Raw genomic sequence first — 20,604 nt, forward strand, 5'->3', positions numbered from 1 at the left:
GATTTGCTCAGGATAGCAGGTAGACTTTCCGTCCGCACCGTCGATCATAGGTGCATTTCGGCTGTCGAGTGCACAGCCCTGTTGGCGTAAAACGCCATGCCAAATATTACGTGGTGGTCAATGGCTACTCTACATGCGAGGAGCTTCATCATTGGACGGGTCGAAGCTTGCAGAGCTTTGTCGAAGCACTGCGGCATGCTAGTTGTGGAGTGTTCTTTGGAAGCCTTATGTCAGACGTGCACTTGCCCTGGTGAGAGATAGGGACGCGAACGGGAAACCTTCTGGAGTATTAAGTTGATCGAGGGGGTTTGGACAAGAGTGGACATTCATAGCTGAACTTCTCAGGAATGTCCTGCTACTGTCAGACTTTTCAGCCACTTCAGATACTATTCAGGAAAGTTTAGAAATGTTTCTAGAAATGTCCTTGAACACTATGGGAATAACTGAACCGGTCCAAAGTCGTACGCAGAACATGGGCAATTAGTTATAGTTATGGAGGTGTGCTGTTATGCGTTGGCAGTCCTGTTTTACGACTTTCTTCATGGTTGTGGTTGGGCTGTGTGCTTCTGTCCAACGACGGCTGACAGCAAATACAGACAGCTTCAATGTATGCAGTGGCGTGATAGAGCTTGCCAGGTCGTTTAATATCTAACGGCGGCAAGACGGCTGAATAAAGAGGATTCAACCTGTGGGTCGCGGTTCTCTGCATTGTGTACAACGAACGCTTGGACCAAATTCTCAGTCGAGATGGTGGAGATAGGAATAACCTCTGGTTAGTGAGTAAAGTGACGGACACGTTAATCCATGGAGAGACCGTTTCAAGCACAGCAAAGTTCAATGATATCTAATGATACGGCAGAGAAGCACCAGTGTTGAACTCTAACATTATGCTGTCGATGGTGATGATGATGATGAATGTCTGTACGGACGTGACTCTTTCGGGCGTTCCGAAGCGTCGGAGAAGCTAGCTGTGTCGATGCGTCTTGGGGCGTTGATAATCTAGATAGCCGCAGATCCATTAACGAAAATCGCGGCCGATTTTGGGCCAACCATTAGGTAACCATCTGGGCGGAGGCATGAGTGCAGAATCTGACATGCCATGCAGAACAACTGTCTCTGTGGTCACATGTTAATAGGCACCAGCGGATACGCTGAAGCCAACGACGTGCCAGAATGGATTGGGCTCCCATCGCTCGGTAGACGTACGTATTGCGCACGCACGAACGCAGACGACATTTTCAGTTGAGCCCCTGTGGTGTCACTTCATAATACCATAATTTGTTCCTGGTCAGTTTGTGACTGGCCGCTAACGGCGTCCATCATTGACGGGGTATCTTAGGTGGCATTATCGGAGCAGGAAATATACCTGGTATCACTTATGAACTGCGATACGAAGTCCAGCAGCTGGTCAGATCTTTATTTACCCATGCGAGGTTCATCTGGGGCACGACGTCGGGGGTGCGCATAGACAAATGGGTCTTTCGTGAAGACAGTTGTCACCAGTATGATAGCAAGGGACGTGCCCTGCAAGGGGTCAATTGAGGCTGTGGAAACTGTTGAGCAGCTTCAATAAGATTGACTGGCAGAGTCAAGTTCAGATGACCAGTTGCACGGAGGGAAACCCACGCGCAATTTGCTTGCGATCACCATTGAATCGAACCCGATATCAAGTGTTGGCCAAGATGCCGGGGCGCTCGATGATGTTAAGGCCAATCGTTGGCTTAAGGATAATAAAGGTCCACGAATAGCGCTGGGAGGGCTTGACTTCGAGATGGCTCAAGTGGTTAGAGCGCGAATTTACTGACCGGAAGGTCCGTGGTTCGAACCCGACCTCCGCCACTCGACTTCCCCTGTCTAGGCTTGGGCAACCTGACAGTATCCCAGCCCTCGTGCTTCCTTCGGGTAGCATGGCAGCTAGGCATTGAAAGGGCTCTACAGCTGAACGATTTTTTTTATGACTTCGAAGATCACGGATTTCCTCCCTTACGTGAGGATATCTGTTCCATTGGCCGTACGTACGAACAATCTGCGAATAGAGCGTTCGTTAGACCCATTGGCACTACGCTTACTGCTGCTCTAGTGTCGACTAAGAATTTCATGTCAATATACCAACAGGATTAGACGGATGGTGTTTGGTCAGCCGACCAGTGTTTTCGTAATTGCCTGTCTTCCGACCAGATGCTGTCACCCTGTCGTGACGGTAGCGCTTCAGGGCTTCGATGATCATGCTGGGTACGTTGACCGGAATCCAGTTCTTTAAGGTTCTCACACCATGAAGGCTAGCGGGGGGAGCAGTCTGGCAAAGGACAACGAGTCCCAGCACTGCAAGAAATCGCGTTGCGAAGCGACCAGAGGCAGATATGTACCCCTCGCTGCGACAGGAATTTGAGAACAGCAAGGTATTTCCTCCAGCCAACCATAATTTGTTTGCTTGTGGGTGCTGCCTCCCCCTTTCATGAGTGACGGGTTAGAAACAGTGACCTTAAAAACCGCGCACTTGAACCGTCCGGAGCCGGATTTGGAAGTTCAGGGCAACGTTTTTCAACCTTCGACATTTGTGGCGCTAACGTGACAGCCTGACTGTCAAGGGTAGGGTGCATAACGCTGCTGTTCGATCTGTCCTTCTCTAGGGATCGGTGACCTGGCCTCTGCGCGCAGGTTTTCGGACACCGTATGCTTGACCATTGATGCCCCCGAAGCATTGCTTTGGCCTGGCGGAAACGTCAGGTCAGCAATCTTAAAAAACACAAGCTGATTTTCAGGAAGGGTAATCCTCCCTCGATAGATCAGCTGGGTACAATCTATAGGTTACGCTGGCTAGGCCATATACTTCGTACGCCGGGGGACTGTTTACCTGGTTGAACCCTGTTCACCGAGGATGGTGATGACCAACGAACCGTTAGTTCATGGCTCGTAAAAGAAGCGTAAATACCAGTTCAGGAGCGGTGGCAACTGCCGTCCCTCTGGATGGGGACCCCGGGACGATATAAGCCAATGAAGATCATGCATCGAAACTATTGCATATCTCTTTTACTGCCTGCCGACTTAGGCAAACAGAACAATTTGACGCCAATAAACTGATTGGGCCATCGCCTCTGTTGCTCGACTTTAATCGCTGTAGTTTGGTACACGGATTATAACTGGAAAGTTGAATATTGTCAGTTGGTTTGGTCGTTCCTATGATATGGTATTACAAAATGTTTCCAAATGTGCCTTCCTGTGCGGTCATACGCAAGCGCCCCTTATCTTTCATGTGTGAACGGCCGGTGAAGGTTACAAAAGGACAGCACGGTTAGCTAAATGCAGGACTATACAGCTGCTAACAACACCCGTCTAAGGATGATACAGTGTAGTAGAAAATACCCAGACATAAAGAAGACACCTAAGTAACGAGTAGCCATATATAGCATTAAGTCGAGTAAGATTGGATAGCCAAGAGGTAATCCAACTCCTAAACAGTTGGAGAATTTGAGGTAGAAAGTGTTCCAGAGTCTCAAGATATCCGGAGCAAAACAAAGCGGAGGAGACTTCTATGTGCATTTTGGGTTTTCTCCCCTGTAGGAGTCATGATTATCATCCCAGACAGTTACATCATTGTAGAAGAAGGAATTAGAACTGGGCAGTCTAATTACAAGCGCGGATAAATTTCAAAGTGGTCGCGAGTTCAGAGGGGTACTTGCCGCGGTAGTAGCGATGGAGTTTAGGAGGTTATGTTCCGACAGTGTGAAACGGGTTTAGGTGGGCGAGGTGAACAAGTGAAGGGCGGAAGAAGAAGCTCTGCTTCAAACATGACTATGTTTTATGGTGGGACGAGTCTGATATGTAGATGAATGGAAGCTATAATGGAGAGAATTTTTCGGTAGTAGAATAAAAATCCCACTTTTCAGAGGGACAGAGTCACAACCAGTTCAATAAGAGACGGCCAGAAAAAGTGCTGAAAAATGATAGACAAGAGAACGAGTGGGATATTGTTAGGTGGTGGTGGAAATGACAGAGAAAAGGACGTTGGCGAATGATTATCAATGAGGAGAGACGGACGTGTTGGGACTTCGATGAGCTAATTTGGCCGCTGTCGGTGAACCTCGCCTAGGGACGTTTCTGCAGAAAGCCATTGTCGAGGGACGGTTTATTCCGACTAACCTGGTGCACATACTTCTGATCTTAGAGGCTTCAGAACCGATCCCGACAACAAGGCATCCTACACAGGTATATTTGTCTGGATCTCCCTGGCATATAAGGTTCGCTTAAACTTTCTGTTGGAACACCGTGGGAGTCAAGAAGTTGAGTCACAACTGCTCCAGCTGTTAAGCGTCGAGCCATATTTCGCCAGACAGAAGCCCTACTTTGGTGATGTTATACTTTAGATACCTCGGGGTGGAGTTCGTGCTCGATTGTCCAACCTTTAGTCAACATAACCGTCAGTAGCATCCCTACTTGAAATTAAAGAATCAATCAAGTCATCTGAACCGTTGATACTTTTCACTTATTCCATATGTTTGTAACTGCGGGAACTCGTCAGGAAAATTAGTGCCTCATCCGCTGATTCATTGGTTCACTGAGACGAGATGGCCCAAGTGGTTAGAATGCGAATTTACTGACCGGAAGATCCATGGTTCGAACCCGACCCCTGCCTCTTGAATTCCCCTGTCTAGGCTTGGGCAACCTGGCAGTATCCCAGCCCTCGTGCAACATTCGGGCAGCATGGCAGTTAGGCACCGAAAGGAGGCTACAACTGAACGATTTTTTCATCGGTCCATTGGCCACTTTGCCTGATTACTATTTTTCGAAATTTAGTAAACCCATTTTTACACTACCTCTAGAGAAAGGAGGCACAACTGAACGATTTTTTCATCGGTCCATTGGCCACTTTGCCTGATTACTATTTTTCGAAATTTAGTAAACCCATTTTTACACTACCTCTAGAGCCCGAATGAAATGATGCATTTTTGTATGGCATTTTTCAATAAAGTTTCTTGCGATCTTGATTGACGCAGGCTACGAGGCTATGAAAACAGTTTGCCTCAAGCATAGATTCAGCACTTGTGCAGCAGGCATCCACGTAACAACACCCAATTGAATATTCCCTTGTAGCTGTACACTTCAAGTGCAAGGATCCTTACTGTGAACTGAGATGGCCGCCTAACGAGGGCGGATTTTTGAGGTCGTAATGGGAGTAGAATACCGTATTTTGAAATTGTGCTTGAGATTCATCTTTACGATCTTCTTCATCTAGGCACTATCCTGGTCGTTTGCTGGTTTTCATAAAACCGAACAGTTGCGTATGGTTCATCGCACCCTTGTACATTACATGCAGCAGCCCATGGAAACTGTGTTCCCCAAAACAAAGGGCCCTAAGTGTTCCAAAGAGGAAAAAAAGTTACTTCAGAAAGCTGCGGCTCGTTCAAGAAAGCAAGAGAGGAAACGTTCTCTTGAAGACTTTTTGCACTATGAAAGCATAGACATAAGCGACTATTACTTCGAAAATGGTCTGCGGAAGGTAAAGTTTATTCGATCCTTTTGGGTCTACTCCTTTTTAGGTTTTTCCGTATCATTTTATGTTCAAGGCTTACGTAAAACGTCGGTGGATTGACCGCTCCATCCACGAGGTCCTTTTGGATGAATTCAATTTCCCTTTTCCAGATATCATAGTGAGTATTATTTGTAATGTTCCGGCCATTTAGAGAAGCATGCAAGATGCGATTCTGGTGACCTGCGGGTAAATGATGAGCGCATTTCACCAGACTATTTGCTCCGCGATTCTGATATGATATCACATAAGGTGCATCGACATGAAATGCCTGTATTGGGTTGGTCGAACCAACTGTTCTAATGCTTATACCACGCACTGACCAGATTCGCCAATTGATTTTATTCACGAGGATGATGACTTACTGGTAATAAACAAACCAGCGTCTATTCCTGTCCATCCGTGCGGTCAGTACACCCTCAACAGTCTAACGCACATCCTGGCGAAGCAATATGACCGTCGACCTTTGAGGTTTACTCATCGATTAGACAGGTGAGCGCACTTTCGATTTTGGAATGGCTTCCCGTGCACTCCTTGTTTTGAAAATGCCTTAATTGGAGTCCAAGACACAATTAGAGCGAATCCGTGTGTTTGGACGTAATGGCTGGTGGTTGATCAGATAACCGTTGATCTATTCGCCGAGCTTAGCAATTGGCTTGCAAGCGTTCCGTCCCCAGTCGAGGAGACATCGTCAGTGGGTGGTTGAGTGGGTGGACATAACTGCGGGTTGAACGTTCACACAGAGGTAACGCCTTTAGGGTTTGGTAGAAAACTCTGTACAAAAGATGCACTGGTCGGATATATTCGTCTGAGGCAGGTGAGCGAATCTACATCCCTCAGTGTTTCCTTGAGATTGTTGAGGGGGAAAATGCACTCACACTTCTTACGCATTTATTGTGACTTTGTGCAGATGTATGCTCCTTGACTTGTGTATTCGGCTAGACTTTATATGCATCTACAGACGCCTCCTGACGTAGCTTTTTTCTACGTACAGCGACGCGATGCGCCGCATCGTCTGTCTGGGAGTTCCCTAGACGGAAGGTACACATATCTGGTGGCGGAAAGTGCAGCACTTCCAGTTTTTTATTACTTCAAGTACCTCACACATTATCGGTACTTGAGACGTAACTTTAAATCAAGCATCTTCGCCATTTGCCAACAAACCATTCCCATAGCGGATTACACCAGTGGTACTCTCAAGCAAAATATTCCAATAGTACAACAACTTGGGTTTTATCCGTTTGTTGCCGGGACAGAAGCCACTTCTGGTTGTCGCACCGTCGAATTACCCTTGTTATTGGGATCGCACTCCCAAGCACTATTTCGTGCCCTGCGTATTCACTTCCGAGTCTCTGTAAGTACCAATGTTTTCTTATCTTTGTTGAAATTTGGCGGTGCGTCGGAATCGGTCGACTCACTCCTTTTAGGTAATCGGCATGGCCCGATCAATCTACTCTTCTTACAATGTCATCGATAGGACTTCCAGTCCATTGGAGGATGGGAAAGAAAAATCAAATTTAATTTTCAGTTTTGCCCACAACTGCTCAGAGTGGTGACTGGAACAGCTTTTGGTGTGCTTCATTCACCTACAGTAGAACTGCTGATACATAACGTAACCCAAGGTTTCAGTAAATACGTCTACTCTATTCCGTATGGCTTGATCCATTGGGTACACCCCGCATTCCTGCTGCTTTCTGGCTAGTGATAACCTTAAGTCGCACGTCATGCAAACACAAAGAGAAACCTGCAAGTGACCCTAACCTTGAAACTAAAGAAAGGATGGACTGGACTATAGGCTTGGTAAGATTGTCCTTATAGGTAACAGGAACCAGAGCTCGTCACATTGAACGAAAAAGCCTCATCAGCCGAATATCTTGTGAGTAAAATAAAAAAATCGCTCAGCTGTAGCACCCTTGCGGTGCCTGGCTGCCATGCTACACGAAAGAAGCACGAGGGCTGGGATACTTCCAGGTTGCCCAAGCCTAGACAGGGGAAGTCAAGAGGCAGAGGTCGGGTTCGAACCGCGGGGTGTAACAGCTGCCTCGCAGTTCCAGTTGGTTCTTCACCTCTGTTTGCTTTAGTACAATCAATAAGTCTATGTACAGTGTTGTTTTCCTCTTTTTTGCCTCTGGCAAGGACCAAGCTCACACAGCCCATGCCACCAAGCATATTTTTATGTCGCAATTTTTTCGGACCCGGGTAGTATGTGAGGGTACAGCTTTTTATTGCTGTTTTTACGACTCTGACCATTTGTAAATGTTGACTACCTTATTTCGAAATCTTGGCTTATCGCAACTTTGCATATCGCCACACAACACACTTTTGAAGCCGACTAAAACAAAGTAACGGTAATTTGGACAATGGAGACGCTATCATGATTGCCCTAATAATCTACCTTTATATCAGGATGACCTCGGGATTGATGATCGTCGCGAAAAACTATGACGCTTCGTTGCGACTTGCCACAGAAATTGGTGCACGAGAAGTGAAAAAGGTAAGCCTGTTTCATGGGGTCAAACGACCGGAGTCTGGTGTGATCTTGCTTCACAAATATGAAAAATTCACGTGTGAATTTGGTGAATTTGTTCAAACTACTGGTCAGTAATCCACAGGCAGAGAAAGAAAGATTGTCTGCTGTAGGTCTTTTTTCTGGATTGTGTGTACTCCTAGTTTGCGGAACTGTTCGCACGATTTCCTTTCGAAAATGGTTATTTTAGAGGGGTGTATTCACATAATTACACCAACAGATTCGGTACGCTGTTTATGGCCTGACCGTCGGGCTACGCAAGTCATCGGTACCCATTTGAAATGTGTCTATCTCCCTGTTGCGACCGAATTCACTTGTTTTTGAAGTCCTAGTAGAGAAGGAGTGCCGTACACGCCTGATCTGTTTACCCACAGTGTCGGGTTAGGTTGAAGGTTCCTCAACCCCTTTGGTGAGCCATCTGCTACTAGCATGTCTATTCCGACTCTTCTCTAAATTGTCACAGGATGTTTACCCATGATCTTGAACGTACCTTCAGTTGTTGACGTTTGATCTTTTACTTATTCCTGCTTGTTCGTCCTTAGATGTTCGTCCGTAGATGCTGGTGTCTATGTCTACTTTTTGTCCGTGTCTACATCACGCCAGGTACACTGCCTGACAGTGCCAACCCTAGTTCGTGTCTTTTCTCTCTAACCGTCTGTATGGACCAACTGTATTAACTAAGCAATCATGTCTCCCCGTGGCAGCGTCTGCCTCCGTGGTGCGTGCACCGGTTGTCCTTTGTTCCGGCTCGTGAGTGGTGGATTCTCCCACCTCGCTACTTGTTGTACAGTTGCTCTTTTTCAGCAGAGGTCTGAAATCCCGAAGTCTGTTGTTTGCCTTTGTTAATTCGTATTTAACGGTGCCGTGTTGAGCAGGTTATCCCAACTATTTTGTTGTATCGGGATCGTTCGGAACGCGTGTCACTCAACATCCAGATGGGGGATGTTGCACCCACCTTCATATTTTACTGACGCTTATTCTTGGTCTTCTTCAGACCATGATGTCCATCATTTGTAGAAACAGTTACTGTGTCTGGCTGTTCACTTGATTTGTAGAATTTTGTTTTCCTCCCGCTAGTATTACATTTGTCGAGCAGATGGTCACTTTCCGGATGAGGTGGAGGATACTCCCAATACGTTACCGCAAGGAGTAATTGCCTGCACCCAGCCCCTGGGACCTATCTGCTCTAAGATGGGCTTGCACGCTGTGGTGCCCGAGTCGAGCGGCGGCAAACCGGCCTGTACACATTTCAAGAGGTTGCTCTACGATTCAAACACCAACACGAGTCTGGTGGTCTGCCGTCTATTCACTGGACGGACCCACCAAATACGGATCCATCTGCAATATTTGGGTGAGTCTACTTGTTTGTGTTATAAAGGAGTTGACGCAGTGCGGTTGAGTTTTCGGCATGAATCCACTGGACATGTAGTGAACAGCGTGATCTCATGTATCACCTGGAGGAAAAGCTTTTGGTGCGTCTATAGTCTATACTCAGCATCGAACAAAGCTTATATACGACCGTAAAAGTGAACCTTGAACTTCATGACGTCGAGTTGTGTTCCACCACCATTGTGGTTTAATTTCGTGGGGGTGGGTGGGCGTTTTCATGTCTATCAAACAGCCGAGTCAACTATTTTCTTTAAAGTAGAAGCACATTGGAAGCGTAAGCAATCAGATCGGGCCCATCATTTAGGACTACGCTTTTCATAGACAGGTGGACATGAAAAGACAAGTGATACAAGAATATTTAAATCTCCAAGTCGAACGTCACAACAGACCGACTGTATACGCCACACGAAATAGACCAGTCAGCGCCATACCATCAAATAAAAGCTACCGTAAAGGTAGATTCGCAAATTGATCTCTAACTCCAACCTGGTGGTTCCTAATACAGATGAGAGATCTCTTGTGGCTAGAATACAGCCTAACCTGGAACCCGGATGCGAAGGAAAAACCCAGTCCACTATGGGCTTTCATGGGTCATTACAGACTGACGAACGGTTCACAGACGAAAAACGATGACAACGGCATAGTGCCATACTTCTACGCGTCAGTTTGGGATGATATTGGCGTCTGCCACAGGTGGTGCAGCTTACAGGTTTAATGGAAAAATACAGTTCTTGAATAACACAGTTATCTTTGTAAAGTATGGCTCATAGTTCTACTTAGCAACAAAATAATCGTTCAGCTGTAACATCTTTTCGCTGCCTAGCTGCCATGTCACCCGAAGGGAGCACGACGGTTGGGATACTGCCAGGTTGCCCAAGCCTAGACGGGGGAAGTGGAGGGGCGGAGGTCGTGTTCGAACCACGGACCTTCCGGTCAGTAAATTCGCGCTCTGACCACTTGAGCCATCTCACCTTCCCCTCTTCGTCTACTTGGCCTCTACCTTTTAAACCGAGCAGCTTAGCAACATGAAAATGCGTAGTTTGTGAAACGTCATTAGGTTTACCTGTTTTACCTGATTTTCCGCCCCAATTCAACCACAACATTTGTCATCCAGGGCTGTGTTTCTCTGATTTGTGGTGGAATTTCATTTTTTGCGCACAGAACCCTTCAAGCCTCTTGTTGCTTGCTAGGAACGCTAGACGGGATTTAACCTATTTTAAACTATGTCATAGGACATCACGTCCTTTATCATCAGTAATGGAAACCGCTGTTGCGTACAAAATTTTAGCCTTCAAAAGCACACTTCTCACCATGAACCCATCCGTGATATAAAAGAGCCTGTTTCAACTGTATTCAAGATTAGTTATTGCATTTCACGTGTCTGAATGATTTACTGTCCGTCCCAGTGGGCATTTCTCAAGGTGTGGCCTTGGCACGTCACTGGCTGAATCTACCAGCATCGCGGTTGTCAAGTCCACCTCAGTAGCAGTAACCCGCAACATGAAGTTTCAGTTCCGCACGTTCGGAGTTGGCACTGCCCGTAACTTTGGAGAACAGCAATCGTGGTTAACTCTAGATATTCTTGAGGGTGGGGTACTTCAAAGACGAGTGACATTTATAGCGTTTCACAAGGAATCAATTCAAACTATGCACATCCAGCTAGTTTTACTGTTCAAAGATGTGATTTCCGAACCCGGAATGCTTCATAATGGGAGATGTGGGGAATCGTTATGGGGCATTAGTCGAAGAGGTAGCGTGCTAACCACTTCGCCTGTTGCACTCTTCTCTACCCTTTCTGTTTTGTTTTTAGGCTACCCCATAACCGACGACCCGCTCTATAACTCTTCTGACTGGGGAGATAAGAAAGGAAAGGGTGCCCAGTATGGTATACCAGTAGATGAAGTCATTCGAAAGATATCCACTCATCGAAGCAAAGATTCATACTTGGATTTCGTGCACGTAAGTTGAATTCCCGCTTCACTTATCTCAGCTGATTTTGTCCCCATTTTGCTGCTTACTTAAAAGACTCGAGTAACTGAAGCCAACAGCGTGATGTAAAGGGTGCAGTATTCGTCTTGTCTGACGCGCTTTCCTCCTGCCACCGTTTGTTAATCCGACCGTTTGGCTATTTGCCCAGCCTGTTCATTTACCATTCCAAACCCGCGAGCTGTCGTAGTGACAACGGTCTTTTCGATACTACTGAATTCACCGTTTTTAGTTTGAAGTCGTAGTAGTAGGAGTGCCTTGTCTATGTACTCAACGTTCATGCGCCGTAGCTATCCGCAGAGGGCACAAGTGGTCACACGCACAGCGTTCAAGATTTCTTTGTCATTTAGGGAGACTGGCGAAGTAGGCCTTACATTGTTCAGTCTTGTCCCGAGTGAACACGCCACGGTTAGTCGTTGAGTACTTTAGAGTGAAGAATGGGAGCTGTGGCTCAGCACGTGATCTGGACTGCCGATTCCTTCGGTCAGTGCCTGTGTTTGCTCTGCCCAAAACTACGTTTTTTGATGGCACGTAAAGGGATGAAGGAGTTTACGAAGGTGTGAGTGTGATCTACTTTTAAAAGTGAAACCACTTGTTCCTGCATCTGACTAACTAGGAGTACTCTATGGTTTGATTTCGAACCGATGTAGTTGGCGCTTCAAACCAGTGTTTAATTCCAATACTAATACCAGTACTGATAATCGTTTTGCTGTAGCATCCTTTCGGTGCCTAACTTCCATGCCACCCGAAGGAAGCATGAGGGCTGAGGTGTCGTCACGTTGCCCTATCCTAGACAGGAGCAGTCGAGATGCTGGGGTTGGATTCAAACCACAAGAGTTGCTGTTACTGATAAATCGTCAGTGATGATGACTGCGATATTTCAATCTGGATTTTCTAACAGTTTATCTTATTGCCATTTTTCGTCTGAAGACTGTCCTCTATCTCCATTCGCGTTTTCGCACATTTTCTGCCTCAGGGCACCGAATCCAACATTTCCGGCTTTGACAAATTCCGCGACCATCTTAATAGTACCCGTTCGGCTCTTGACAAGGAGGTTCGGGATCGCCTCTTGCAGTCCTTCGACTCCACTTGTCCGGAGTGCAACCGGTTCTACAAAGATCCCGATATGAAAAGTTTGGTCTTACAATTACACGCCTACCGTTATGAAGGTGCAGAATGGAGTTACACGGCTTCTTTACCCTCCTGGGCGACTCGTCTGGCTTCGCATACGAGTGATTTTCCCGCTTTGATTCAGTCGTGTATTTCTGCACTTGGTTAACTTCTTTGTTGATCACTCGGTAGAACCCTGTACAGTTGTCCTTTTTTTGATCCCAAACATACTCTCGCGCACTTGTCGCTTTTGAACTGATGCTGCTGATAAGGCGAATAGTTTATGTGGTTCACTTCACTGCATCGGTGATAACTCACCACACCTATTACTGAAGGGGTCAGTCTCACCAGTCATCTGTCTACCGGGAGTTTGCCATGCACAGTGACACAACCGAGTACTCACTCCTTCATTACTCAGGTCACCGATCTGCAACTTTCGCGAGTTCTCTGGAATTGAACAAATTAACGGTTTCAGAGTGCGTCAGCCCATCCATAGTCAGCAGGCAAGCCGAGGACGAAACAAGTGCAAGGGGTCCGCACCAAGGTGTGAACTCAGTTCACCGTCCCCGCTCATAATGAGCTACTGCCGATATTCTTACCGTACCTGACTGGGAACCCTACAAGACATGAAGTGGCAGCTGTTAACCAGACTACACACGTAGATTTTGCCTATCGCTTGTTTGTCGGGTTTCATGTTTGACGGCGAGAAACTCAGAGTAACTGTAAGCACCAACAGTTCTCTGCTGATGTAGCATACCGTTGACGATTAGCCAAAAATCTGAGAATATTTTTTCAAAGAATTACCCGGCTGAAGTGGATCGAAGCTGGAATGCAGGAAAAACCACCAACCCAATTCCCCCTGGTTATCATAGCCCCATCTCGGTACAGTCCCATAAAGTTCGGTACAAATCGCACAATCATTTAGGTGTGGTCTCACAGTTCTCGATAAAATAGCATTGAACAAATTTCAGGACATCGCGTGCCATTTGGGTGTAAAGTGCTAATAAAGGCCACGGGTTTGGATAGCCACGCGCTACTGGGCCTGAATCACGGCATTGCGTGATTTTCAACTAAGCCGATACCCGATGGTTTGGAGTGACGCCCATCGTATGGATACCCTTTGAAGCAGACGAATGAATCAGTTTACTACCTAGGGGATGGTGCGCCTCATTTCCTGTTACACTGCATACCTTGCGAGGACGGTTAGAACGTGTTCGTGCGCAGAGCTTGTCCTGAATGTCGCCTGCCTCATATCACTGATAAGCCTAGTGAGGCTATGTGCTCGAGTTTGTCAAACGCCGCACCTTTAAATACCACAAGCCCTTATAGTGGTCAGTGTTTAGTCGATCCGATCCGGTTCTGCGGTTTTCTGTAGAGATCTTACCTTGAAATGTCACAACTCCTCATCTCATATCTACTCACTTCGTGGAACGCGTTTCAATAATTACTGCTGTGGCTGGACTCTCAGTTCTTGCATCATTTCTCACTTATTCTCCGATACACTGGGTGTAAAATGCATTGAAGTGTATCACATGTTCTCACCTCTTATCATTGTTTTTTCCGAGACTAAAACTCTCACTTGTTATATGATCTAACCCGGATATACCATCTGAGCTATTTAGACGACACTTATCACAGATCAAGTAAACGGGTCATTTTACGGCATCGTCTCCCCATGATTTCGCTCTATCAACTGTGTATGATTATCTCGTTCGGCGGCCGAATGGTTCTCAATCGTATCACTGGTGTTGAGCTACTTGTCTTCTGCAGTCTGTATAAGATCATAAACTGTTTGGATCAATATGAGATTGTACCTTGGCCATTAGGTGAACTAATTAAACCATGTAGTTGAACATTTCTGTAGTCGAATCCATGGTAAGATTGCGACTCCATTTATAGTACTGTTGATCATCGTGTCGTAGCTCCTTAAACGTTGGCATTTTTGTTTGGGGTGCATCATATAACGAACTTGAGTATACGTGAATGATAGAAGCCTGTACCACCATCAGCGATCCGCTCGACAACTCACCATTTGTTTGAAAGAATCTCGCTAAATTTCCCAACCAAAAATATACCACTTGTATGGTCCCATTTCACACGTCACGCAATATTACTGGTGGTTGTGATTTTTTCAAAGAAAGCGAATGGTAAACTATCATCATCATCACTGTCAGCAGTGGTTGTAGCTGCCACAGTTTCGTTCACTGATGATTCGGGGGGGTGGGGTAGGTAGCTGCGCATTGGAGGCGGGAGATGATAAATTAGTGCCTAAATACAGCACTGTAGGTGGACTGTTAAATAAGGGGATAGGGAAGGGGCTATGCATTGAAGGTAATATCTTGGATGCATGTGCGCCATTGAGAGCCATGTCTGACAATGTCTCTAACCATTGATATGGCCCGTCTCGGGGTCCCCATCCAGGAAGACGGCAATGACCAGCGCAGCTGAGTTTTCTGGTAATGGCTTTTATAATTCGTTGCAAAGTCATTGTTTGACCGCCTCTGGCTCGCTTCCACCCTTCACGTGGTTCTGTAAAAAGAGCCCTTCGAGGAATTCCGTCGACTGACATACGTAGCACGTGGCCGAGCCAGCGCGACCGATACAGTGTGGTCAGTTCATCTATCGAGGGTGAGTTATTTTTCCTGAATACCATTCGACGAACTTCAGTATTGCTAATCCGGTGTTCCCACCAGATATGGGCAATGCTCCGAAGACATCGATGGTCAAACACTGAAAGTCTTTTGACGTCCTCGGCGCGCAGCGGTCAGGTTTCTGATCCATATAGTAATATGTAGCGCACCGCAGCATTGTAAACTCGACCCTTGACAGAGAAGCTGATGTCACGCCTACGCCACATGTGACGTAGGTTCGCAAAAGCCACTCTGACCTTCCCAATCCGGATGGAAATTTCCTCTTTCGGCCCAATCTTGCAGTAGCAGCATCCCACTATTTAGGTAGCTGACGCCCGAATGTTGAGGAGTCTAATAGTACTTCGTACTATGCACTTTACTGCACTTTATTGGTCAAGGAATCGAATAGTCCGTAAGATTGGATTGTCCTTTGACCAAAAAGTCATCTCGCTTTAAATGCTTGTACTGCCTATTGCTCAGGCAGGCTGGCATTTAGCTTCTTCGGTATTCCACCCGGTGAGTTTTCCTGTCCTGAATAACACCAGTTTAGCTACTGGGGAATGAAAGGGAATATTTCTATCATTCACACTGATTGGTACGGGAGGTTAACTTCCCCGGCGTCAAGGAAGCTTTCCGCTGGAAATCAATGGGCCAGTTGGCCAGTGCACTACCGTTAAATTTTGCCAGAGCAAGCCGTTGACTGCTATGTTCGAACTACGATAACCCTCATTCTTAACAACTTGGAGCCGGACATGGGTCCATTAAATAAGTCTGGAACAGAAGTGACTGTTCCATGTACATATGGGGGCGAGATGGCCCAAGTCGTTAGAGCGCGAATTTACTGACCGGAAGGTCCGTGGTTCGAATCCGACCTCTGCTTCTCGACTTCCCCTGTCTAGGCTTCGGCAACCTGACAGTATCCCAGCTCTTGAGCTTCCTTTGGGTGGCAAGAGTGCTACAGCTAAACAATCACGATCACTCATAGTCGGCTAAAGCTCTCCCAGCGTCAGTAAAAAACCAAATACGGACAAAATATTTTTCTGTATACGATGGCTGTTGTCACGTGTATACAGCTGCTCATCTCGCTGTATTAGCACGTGAATACTATGGTTAGGGAAGGGCTATTTGACAATGGAATGCTCGTTCGTGGTTTTAGAGTTCAGTGATTTTGCAGAATAGACGAGGGTGGATGGATACATACAGATAAGTGGTGTCAGGTGAGAAAGCGCAGTGGATGGTTTCAGCTTGGCGGCGCATTATTAGGCCACGACTTAGCAAATGCGTGACCTGAAACTACTGAAGCTGGGCCACCAGACCAAGGGGATGTGTAGACACAGTCGGAACCAAAATAAGGTACCACATGCAACCAGTAGCAGAACAAAGGCAGGGCGAATAAAAGTAGTAGTGTCAATAGGATAATCAGGGAAAAGTTCTGTAATCGGGGAGGAATAAAGCGAAAACGGTGGACGTTTTTGCTGCTTGTGAGCTGCAAACGAAAGAATTTATCTTCCATTGGTTGGACATAGTAACCGGGTGGCTCGGGAATAGATTCTCCAAACGACCGTGTGAAATTTGGAGAATGGTTGAAATTAGTATCATACTGACCTGGTTGATGAGGATCGAACCTATTTTCTGATATAACTGTCCTTGAGAAAGTTGCTAAAAGTTCAACAGATCTACGAAAAATCGCCGTGGACTTGATAAATTGTATCAGTGGCAGGAATCTGGGTTGTTGCACTTTCTCTGGATCGTTGATAGATTGAGTTGATGGTACAAGACTGTGGACGGGTTCACTTGGTTCAAAAGTAGCCGGGGCACAGACATCTGATGACTCTTTCAAGGTGCTCAAAGTACTACATTGTTCTTCATCATCTGGTTTATCTACCACTTGTTCATTTCTGAAGTCGTCCAGGCTAACTGGTTCACGTGACATGCCCGAAGGAACCAGTCTAGTCGTTGGTATTGGTTCTATTCGGAGTAGGGGTGTTGAATGTCGACTGTAGATGTTTTGTCCCCGACTCATCCCGCGTAGAGTGTGATCGGACCGAGCCAGACTGCGCGTTGGTGTCAGTTCGGAAGCCCAGGACGTGTCGGTGGCTTGTTCGAGACTAGAAGTGAAGAAAAGATTGCTCACATGTGTAAAACAGAACTAACTGCATGTGATACTCAGTCCTTTGTGTGAGATGTGTGGAAACAAAACAAAGGGAATGAGGACGGCGGCTGGGCAGTTGGTGAGCTGACATGTAAAAGGTGAGCACAACAATGGAGAGATATGATGGAGCAATGCGATGTTCATAGCTAGATGAAGGGTATTCAGGAGGGCCTACAACTGGGGAAGTGGCATGGGTTTTCCTAAAACGTGAGTACCATTTGAGGAAAGTGCCTCGTGCGATTTGCATGTTTATCTGAAGTCTCAAGAGGCAGTCACTTTAAAGCAAGTAACTAAGTAAACGTAGCTGGTTGCGCTGGGCAGTCATTGTGAGTGTTTCATCACCAAATGAGGTGACATCAATAGTGCGTCACCGGACGCAGTAAACTGAGAGGATAGCCAAAGCGCTCATCTTCATTTACAACAACCGCACCACAAAACGACACCAAGTTATTCACGTGTCCTGAACTGAACTGAATAGAATGAAATGGGGACGTGTTAGCCTATCACTGTTGACAGCCTAACCACTGCCCACCCTGCGCTACACCCCCCACTGAAACTTTTGATTCATGAGTTGAAATTCATAGTATAGCAGCTGGCTTCTTACGCCCCTACACTGAAACTCCAGACCCATGAAGATCAAACAGGTATGCAACCTTTCCAGTTGTGTAATGTCCAAACTAAGTAAGGCGTTTCGAGGCCAAGCTACTAACTGCACGTGGTAACGGTACCGATTTCAGTGAACATTATAGGGAAGACGGAATTTCAGGACGAGCCAAAAAACCTGAAGACGAGGCTAGAGGTAAAACTGGTTCAAATGGATCCGGAGACATTGCACCGAAAGAGTGCCACCGCTGAGTAATAATTGTTTTTTCTATTCCTTCTTGCTTTACTACTGTCTATTTCACAAAAAGTGCAGTCACGAATACTTTGTGCTTGTGTGAGCATGCAAACTGTCAGTGCTTCCCACAATCAATTGCCCTACTTCCCTTAGGAACCTCAAGATGTCAGTCATTTGGGACGGAAGAAAAATGACCACATTTACGCATCTTGGGAAACTCGTCGTATTGAATTCGGTGTTCAACTGAAGAGTAATCGTCCAAATATTCGAGGTATCACCACTGAAATTAGGCTAGTTGACAGCTGCACCGTTCAGGAGAGTAGACAAGGTGTGATTGGAATTGATAGAAACATTTCGCTCACGCACGCATGCAGTACATACAGCCGGGTGATCGCACTTAAAATGTTACACCCTGTCGACACCGATAAAGCAGAATGAAGGGTGTGAATTGCGAACACCGAAAACAAAAACAACCATGATAACTGAAAGAAATGGGCGGATGAACAGAAACAACAGGGAAAGCGCAACACGAAAGCGTTGACAGGAAAACGATCATGAACGAGAGAGAGAGAGATGATTTCACACAATTACTTGATCAGATCTTCCGACGCGTCGGAGACGGGTGAAACACTAGACCTAGATGTGACGGAAACCTGGGCAGAAAAAGGACGGATGGCATGGGTGACGACAGACAGAAAACCAACTGGCTTCAATAAGAAATTTGTGAATTGAGCTCTTGCTCCATTGAGGGAGAATCATCAACATCAATCAGCATTGCCGGAGACCAACACCAATGTGATCCAAATGAAGCGTTTAACTGCCACTTGCTCATAGCCATCAGGTGTTGAGCGTTTGCGACTGATGAAAATGAATGAAATGTAAGCATCCCGTCTACCTACCGTTCTGCTCGAATAGTATTAAGGGCACACAATGGCCTATTCCATCCAGGAGAGTGTATCGTGCTAAATCAGCGTTAATGCAGTTAATGCAGGTCTTACTGTTGACCTGCACACTTTATTGGCGTAACCGTGCCACCCAACGGGTACGCACCACATTAACTGGAAGGACCAGAATATACGTGTTAGTTCAAGGGTGGAAGCCAAGCAGAGTTTTTAGAGCAAATACTCTATTCTCAAAACAGACTGTCCACGACCCGGCTGGGGTCGTCCACGGGAATAGGCTAATCATGTATTGTTTCTTCAGAAACATACCGACTACCAACAGATGAATGCGAAGTTATTGGATTTTTGGGCAGCAAGCAGTCCACCAGCTCCCTTAGCATAAGCTCGCCCCTGATGCAACCACACAACCTCGTTTGACTGAAGCGTTTTGGCTTCGCATTCTTTAAACGTGGCGGTTTCGTATAAGTGGATGTGACAATTCAGGTGCGGCCAGCATGTGCTCTTGTGTCTGGGGTCAAAATCTCGCAAGGGTATCCACTGTTGATGAGCTCTAATAAGAGTGAAACTCCAGTCCAGGGTTTCCCCTCTTTGGTATGAACTCACTGGGATAGCTAGATCAGAACACGAGGGTGTGACGTGAATGGAAAATCCACGAATCCCGCAACCGCCTACAACGAATGAAATTCCATTCATGCACTTCTGGCTAGTGTCTAATAACCTTGCTGCATCCAAGCATTTGGTGTGGCCGCTTCAACTACAATTATCTTGTCTACTTACCAGATGACTCCCATACTCAAGCATACAAACCTGCCGAACTAACGAACGTCCGGTAACAAATGAGAGGGACGAATCATACAGGTAACATGAAGCTATAGTACTTACCAGTTCTTCGATATTATCATCTGTATCCGAGGTCATCATTGAGTCGGGATCCTGAGGAGAAGAAGTATAGAAAAACCGTAGACAAAAACAGTGCCGGTAATTTACGCCTGCAGGTCAGAAGCGTATCATCAACTTTGATTGCAATCGTAGTGTTGAACACCAGTGTCTTCCTGCTACGCAACAGTGACGATATATTTTAAAGCATCATTGTGGAAGAATAAGGAGAAAGAACCAGGAGCTAGGCATATTGAGGCTCGTACACCACCATACGGTATTCTGGACAGTGAAAATAAGAGTAGGCCTATTGATAAAGGCTCGCAGAAATACATCGCAGTTTCTAGTCAAACGCAGAGAAGGCCACGTCGATTCTGCAAACGATAATCAGGGTTTTCCTACTCTCCTCTATCTCCGTCTGTTCACCGTTCTGTTTACCCGTTCTCGTCTATGGGAGGAAACAGCGACTCGGTATGTGTACCACAAAAGTATACCATCCGAGCTGGTAGTGATGGCCTTCTGTTGAAGTAATTGAGGCTACACGGACACTCTTTTCCTAATCGTCCAGCTGCCATCTTGTAGCAACTATAATCCCATGATTTCGATGGCCCATGGCGGGTACTTATGTGCTAGGAAACGTTTGCTGATGACGAACCCGAAAGGCATC

At 46.3% G+C, this 20,604-nt stretch overlaps 2 protein-coding genes across 2 annotated transcripts in view; one reads left to right on the top strand and one right to left on the bottom strand.

Annotated features, from left to right (window-relative positions):
• Positions 1–5,200: 5,200 nt before the first annotated feature.
• Positions 5,201–12,776, top strand: T265_01314 (hypothetical protein; the record flags this gene model as incomplete). Its single annotated transcript, XM_009165320.1, has 5 exons — positions 5,201–6,019; positions 7,934–8,021; positions 9,132–9,405; positions 11,254–11,402; positions 12,406–12,776. 4 exons carry the CDS (start codon positions 7,935–7,937, stop codon positions 12,706–12,708), a joined length of 813 nt encoding a protein of 270 aa, XP_009163584.1.
• A 3,414-nt stretch (positions 12,777–16,190) lies between these two features.
• Positions 16,191–20,604, bottom strand: part of T265_12766 (hypothetical protein) — a gene marked incomplete at both ends in the record, with an annotated part of 60,250 nt that continues 55,836 nt past the window's right edge. The window contains 3 exons of the mRNA XM_009165385.1: positions 16,191–17,277; positions 18,751–18,812; positions 19,944–19,994. Of these exons, the coding sequence (XP_009163649.1) occupies positions 16,410–17,277; positions 18,751–18,812; positions 19,944–19,994 (981 nt within the window). The remainder of the gene's footprint in view (positions 17,278–18,750; positions 18,813–19,943; positions 19,995–20,604) is intronic.

Source organism: Opisthorchis viverrini (genome assembly GCF_000715545.1).
Source record: "Opisthorchis viverrini unplaced genomic scaffold opera_v5_14, whole genome shotgun sequence".
Taxonomy (NCBI): Eukaryota; Metazoa; Platyhelminthes; class Trematoda; order Opisthorchiida; family Opisthorchiidae; genus Opisthorchis; species Opisthorchis viverrini.